The following is a 6,000-nucleotide window of genomic DNA, read 5'->3' as shown; positions in this document are numbered from 1 at the left end:
TGCCAAGCCTCTCTATACTCGGATCGTGGATCAAGCTGCTTCACTGAGCTCCTATACAGCGTGCTAACATCCATCGACAACCCAGTAGCGGGACTAACTAAAACAGTTTATAGAACAGATAGGAGTTATCCGCGTCATGATTCTCAAGGCTGCAGCACCGGTTTGATGTACTGCAAGGAGGAGGGCACTTTGGCGAAGGAATTCGTGCGAGTCCTCCTCTGTACAGACGATTGCGCACTCACTGGAGTGTATACTCAGTTCACGTGTCCTGGAAAGCCCTGGCGGAGCACGAGGGGTGGAGGCAGAGCAGAGCTCTGCTAGAACGACACGTGTGCATGTGTGACAAAAGAGTGCATAACGTTTCATCGAGGGAGACACGCTTTATGGGCAACACCGATGGCGACAGGTGTGGGAGAGCGAGGGAATGGGCATTTCATCTCCTGAGAGAGGGGTTAAGGGCAGAGCGATCAGTTCTCCGCCTCCCCGCGCTAAACGAGTCCGCAAGAAACAAGTAGCAATCGTCGTTCAAGTTCATTGCGGAAGTGATGTCTTCACTTTCGTTTCTGCTGAATACCTCGGCCGAGAAAGACAGTTCGGGTAGTCTGGCGGCGCTCGGCTGTTTTCATGGAAGGTGGCGCTGGTGCCTCGGCGACTCACGCCTCTGCTCCGACCAGTGCCAAGGAGAAAGAGGGAAGTAAGTACCCGGTTCATTCCCATACAGGGGAAGGAGTTGCTGCTTCAGTCTCAGACGGTGTTGGCGGGGTCCCCGCCCCGTCCCGTCCCATAGGCTTTCTCGGGCCGTCGTTTTGTAACCCGGATTGGAAGACCCTTATAAGGGGCTCCCTGGCCCTTGTGCGCCCACCACCCGCGTCCTAAGCGAGGCGGGAGCGCCCGCCGGGAAGCCTGGAAGCCGGGAGGGATTGGGCGGGAAATTCGAGTTTGAGCGGGGAACTGTGTGGGCAGCAGCGAAGGAAGTAAAGCAGCCCTTCTCAAAATGCCAGCCTCCAGAGGATGTGTTTCATTAACAGCCACGTCACAGTTATTTGCTAAATATTATCAGGCCCGGAAAGTGAGGATCCTCCTTACATGTGGTGAGCGAGCAATAGTACAAAGGGCTGGTCACACTCTGCTAATGTGTTTCCTCCAAAACATGGGGACGTTGGCTTCTTTTGAAAATAACGATCAGATTTGCATCCGTGTCACACAGTAAACCCCCCCCCCCATACACATATGTACAGTACAGTGGTACCTCAGGTTACAGATGCTTCAGGTTATAGACTCCACTAACCCAGAAATAGTACCTCGGGTTAAGAACTTTGCTTCAGGATGAGAACAGAAATTGTGCGGTGGCAGCGGGAGGCCCCATTAGCTAAAGTGGTACCTCAGGTTAAGAACGGACCTCCAGAACGAATTAAGTTCTTAACCCGAGGTACCACTGTACAAGTTTTTCCTGCCTTCCAAAGTTTGGACGAGATGTGTAAGAATCATCATCATTATTATTAATACCACACCCATCTGGCTGGGTTGCCCCAGCCACTCTGGGCAGCTTCCAGCAAAATATTAAAATACAACAATTCATCAAATATTAAAAGCTTCCCTAAACAGGGCTGCCTTCAGATGTCTTCTAAAAGTCAGATAGTTGTTTATTTCTTTGACATCTGGTAGGAGGGCATGCCACAGGTTGGGCACCACTACCCTCTCCTTGGCGCTTCAAGCTGTGGCAATCTTAAGAGCAGTAAAATACGAAGCATACTCCTTTTAAGCATTTGTCATATTTACAACCTCCTGGGGTGTGGGACTCAAAGTAGTAACAGCTCAGATGGGTGTAGCCAGGATTTATGTTGGGGGGGGCGGGGCAGAACCGAGCTATCTGCGACACTGTCAGTTCATTTATTTATTTACTTGATTTAAGGGGGGCGGCTGTCCCCCCCCCCCCTTGGCTACAGTCATGCCCAGATGGTCTTGCTTCTCCCATTGCCACAGCCTTGGATTCAAGCAGAAACGAAGCATGGCTCTCCCTCTCAGGCTTCTGCCTGCAGCCTGCTTCTAAACCCTGCTCTCACATACCATGCTGACTTTTGTCCTTCTTACCACCCACTTGCAAAATGACGTCATGCGCAGAAGCGGCGAATCGCAACCTGCGCATGCACAGACATGCCGCTGCAGATTGTGTTCCTTTCATCCCGTTCACAACCAGAGGTACCACTGTACTAACAACCCATGCAGTACTTTGGGGCTAGTGTGGCCCCTGCCTGGCTACTTCAACAAAAGAATCCTCCATTAGATTGCTGGATCCAGGAATTGGAAGGACCCATGCAGGAGAAGAAATTAACTGTATTTATTTCCCCCGATTTGAATTGCATTTATTTTTCCCTAGTGGTGATTTCAGGGTTTTTTTAACATTAATCATTTCCCACATAATCTTCAAGTCTTTCTATGTCTTTTCCCAAGCCTTTTTAATAATTTTACATTGCCACCACATATAGTAGCTCTTATGCATTTTACCCTCCCTTCCTGCTTCTTCTCTATCACAGTCAAAATCTCCCAAATCTCGAGTTGCGGACGTAATCCGTCCCGGAGGCACATCCGCAACTCGAAGCATTCTTATCCAGAACTCGTAGCGTTTCTGCACATGCGCAAGCGGGGAAACCGGGAAGTAACCGTCCCGGTACTTGAAAAGACATAACCTGAAGCAGACGCAACATGAGTTATGACTAATACCATTTTTGTCTTGAACTACTCTTACTTTCCTTTGTATTTTCCTCATACCTTGTCTCTCTAACATTTTCACGTCATGATTTGTGTGTTTGCCTCTTTTAATTGTTTCACAGCCTCTGAAAGTACGTTATTACTTTTACAGATTTGAGAAGCTGCCTTATTAACATCTTTTATCTGATCAAACAGTTCTCTTTTTATGACTAAAAGAAAATCATGGTGTTATGTACTGAAGTTCTCACCCTGGGCCAGCAGGGGGATACTGTAGATAGTTTTCACTCAGGTCCACGTCAGTTATTTTAGGCGGGAAACCCTGGGTTGTTGTTGCTACAATGTTGACAGCCGGCTCCTATAAAAGCAGGCCGGCTGAGCTGTTTGCTGTTCAGTTCTGTTCCAGCTTACAAAATAAAGAGCTGCTTTGGAGAAATCACTGTGTCGTCTGCCATGTCTACCCACTATTCAACACATACAATTCATCTCTTACGTTCTTTTGCATTACGGCCTGGTTGGTTTGTTTTAACATATGGATTTTTTCCTCTGCCATTTCTAGTTTGGAGTAAGGGGGGGTTAACTCTCCCTGTTTCCCAGCTTCCTCTAGGGTTTACTTTCAAAACAAAAAGTCCTTTCCCACCACTAATAGTGTTATTTTTAGCTTTGTCAATACTTTGCCAAGGACATTTCATTAGGTTCAAAAGAGGAAACCAGTGCTTCCAACTTTATCCCTTCCCTCCAGTGGCGTAGCGTGGGTTGTCAGCACCCGGGGCAAGGCAAGTAATTTGCGCCCCCAGCCCGTGGATTTGCGCCCCCTAACCCGTGGATTTGCGCCCCCTAACCCTAACCCCCAGATGTTGCGCCCGGTGCGGCCGGCCCCCCCTGCACCCCCCACGCTACGCCACTGCTTCCCTCTCCCACCTTACTCACAAATATAATTTATAAGAGTTATATATTCAAATCTTTACATCCATTCACATCCAAATCATTTCTATATATTCAATATAATAAGCCTGTACAATTAAATTTTGATTCTAATTTAGGTAGAGGTAAAGGGACCCCTGACCATTAGTTCCAGCCGTGGCCGACTCTGGGGTTGTGGCGCTCATCTGGCTTTACTGGCTGAGGGAGCCGGCATACAGCTTCCAGGTCATGTGGCCAGCATGACTAAGCCGCTTCTGGCGAACCAGAGCAGTACACGGAAACGCCGTTTACCTTCACGCCAGAGCAGTACTTATTTGTCTACTTGCACTTTGACGTGCTTTTGAACTGCTAGGTTGGCAGGAGCAGGGACCAAGCAACAGGAGCTCACCCCGTTGCGGGGATTCGAACCGCCGACCTGATTCTAATTTAGTCCAGTATTAATAATGGATGTTCTAGTCCTCTTCTTTTGATCTTGATTTTAGCCAGCAAGTGCCTTTTAATAAATTAAATCACAGTTATAATTCCATTAGGTTAGACGTCTTCAGCACTTTTATAGAACATAAGTTTCTCTCTCAAAGTTATATGCTTTCCCAAGTGCTAATCTTCAAAAAAAATATAAGAATGCAGTTTTCTTCCTTCAAGAAACATTGTAATCCTTCTCAGATTTATCCTGCATTCTACATCAAGTTCAGTCTCACCATAGGATCCAGTCATGTTCAGATTAAGTTCAAGTCAGTATCTTGTTTGAAAAGTCTCGAGATTGGTATGAACGAAAGCTATGCGTATTCCTTTTATTCTAATCACTTATTAGTTAACTTATCTCCCAAAGTAAATTTCATCCACACTTCACTTGTATGTACGGTATTTGGTCTCACAGCACCTGGAATGGGAGTGGACTTTCTTTTATCACTCCCATTTTCTTGCCAGATTCGCCAAATTAGTCAATCAAATTAGTCAGATTCCTCACCTTTCAATTGGCACAATTGTTGGAAAGATTTCCGCTTGTGGCTGGATCAGAGGCTTCTACACAGCTGCGATGGTGCATTGGTCACTGGCACGCTCGGCTCCCCCCCCCCCACTCTCTGCTCCTTTCGAAACAGGAGCAGGGACTGGCAATGCCGCCTGTGAGCCGCAGGACCCTGAGACCCCCCCCCCAAATGCTCCTCTTGGGGGTTTTTGGGAGGTGCATCACCCTAGCGCTCTTCCCCCAGGCTCCATGAAGCCGAATCTAACAGAGCCGTCAGATTCGCAGTCCGCTCACCATGTTGCAGAAATCCAGAAGTGAGCACTTGGTCTTTAAAAGGTTCGCCATCACTAGCCCCTCCCTTCCCACCCCCCAAAAACTGCGGTTTTTGGGAATACAGGGCTGCTCTTATGCTAAGAAGGCTGCTGCACAGTTTGAGTGATGAGAGAAAGCAATAATGGCTTCACAATTATGGTGAATATGCAGACATAGCTTTACAGATGTTCAACATACATTAGATGCCATGCAAAAATCTTTTTCTATAACCAGGCCTTCAGGTGATTATGTAATCTATGGCTTTTAAAATGTGTTTATGCGAGGATGGTTATTGGCGTATGTCTGTTCTTTTGTTATGTATTTTGTGTTCTCATTTTATATTTTTATATTGTAAACTGCCCTGTGATCTTTGGATGAAGGGCAGCATGCAATTTTAATTAATAATAATAATAATACATTTTTAGTTACCCAGAATGCTGGAAATAACTCTACTTCAGAAGCGAACAGCAGTGAATTATCAACTTCCACAGATGAAAGTGATCCAGATTACTGCTTAGGAAATGGCCGTGAGTACCAACATGGATATGTAGGGGAGTTTAAGGCATATAGTTCAGGGAAGAGAGGTTGGTCATGCGAAGAGCCAGCAAGCAAACCAGAAAGTCTTTCATTAATTATATTTCCATTTCATCTGAACCAGGAAACTACTAGCTTTGAAACAAGCAGAGTATTAAGCTATTGCTTAATATCCTGGCTTGTTGCAAAGCTTTTAAGTGCTGTTTTCTGGTTTGGGTAATGAGAGAAGTTCCATTTAATTGAAATTTGGATAATGTTTCACCAAATTATGATTTAAAATGTGGTAGGGTTTCCAGAACAGTTCAAAGGCTTCATGGAGTTCGTCTAGCACTGGGCACTGTCTTTAATGCAGCATGAAGAAGGAACTAGAAATAAGTGTGTGTAATTAATTGGAAACATTTTCTTAAGGAACAACAAATGCAGTAAAGAGAAAGAGAAAAAGAAAGCATCGAATGCAATATACTAAAAGATGGAATGGTAGAAGAATTCAAAAAGGTAAAAAGTTCAATGCTGTAGAATGTCACAAACTTTTCATAATGTTGTAAAATTTCTGATAC

At 45.6% G+C, this 6,000-nt stretch overlaps 1 protein-coding gene across 2 annotated transcripts in view; it reads left to right on the top strand.

Annotated features, from left to right (window-relative positions):
* LOC310678853 (uncharacterized protein) overlaps window positions 1-6,000 on the top strand; it is a 13,937-nt gene continuing 7,937 nt past the window's right edge. Inside the window, exons 1-3 of one of the 2 annotated variants that reach the window (XM_083443327.1) lie at window positions 1-694; window positions 5,335-5,436; window positions 5,852-5,938. In XM_083443327.1, coding sequence (XP_083299453.1) covers window positions 625-694; window positions 5,335-5,436; window positions 5,852-5,938 — 259 coding nt within the window. In that variant the 5' untranslated portion in view covers window positions 1-624. The other variant, XM_083443326.1, reaches the window with a different exon arrangement.

This window comes from Podarcis tiliguerta (genome assembly GCF_965153285.1).
Source record: "Podarcis tiliguerta genome assembly, chromosome: 5".
NCBI classification, from domain to species: Eukaryota; Metazoa; Chordata; class Lepidosauria; order Squamata; family Lacertidae; genus Podarcis; species Podarcis tiliguerta.
Note: the sequence above shows the minus strand (reverse complement) of the source record. Positions and strands in the feature narration are given on the sequence as shown.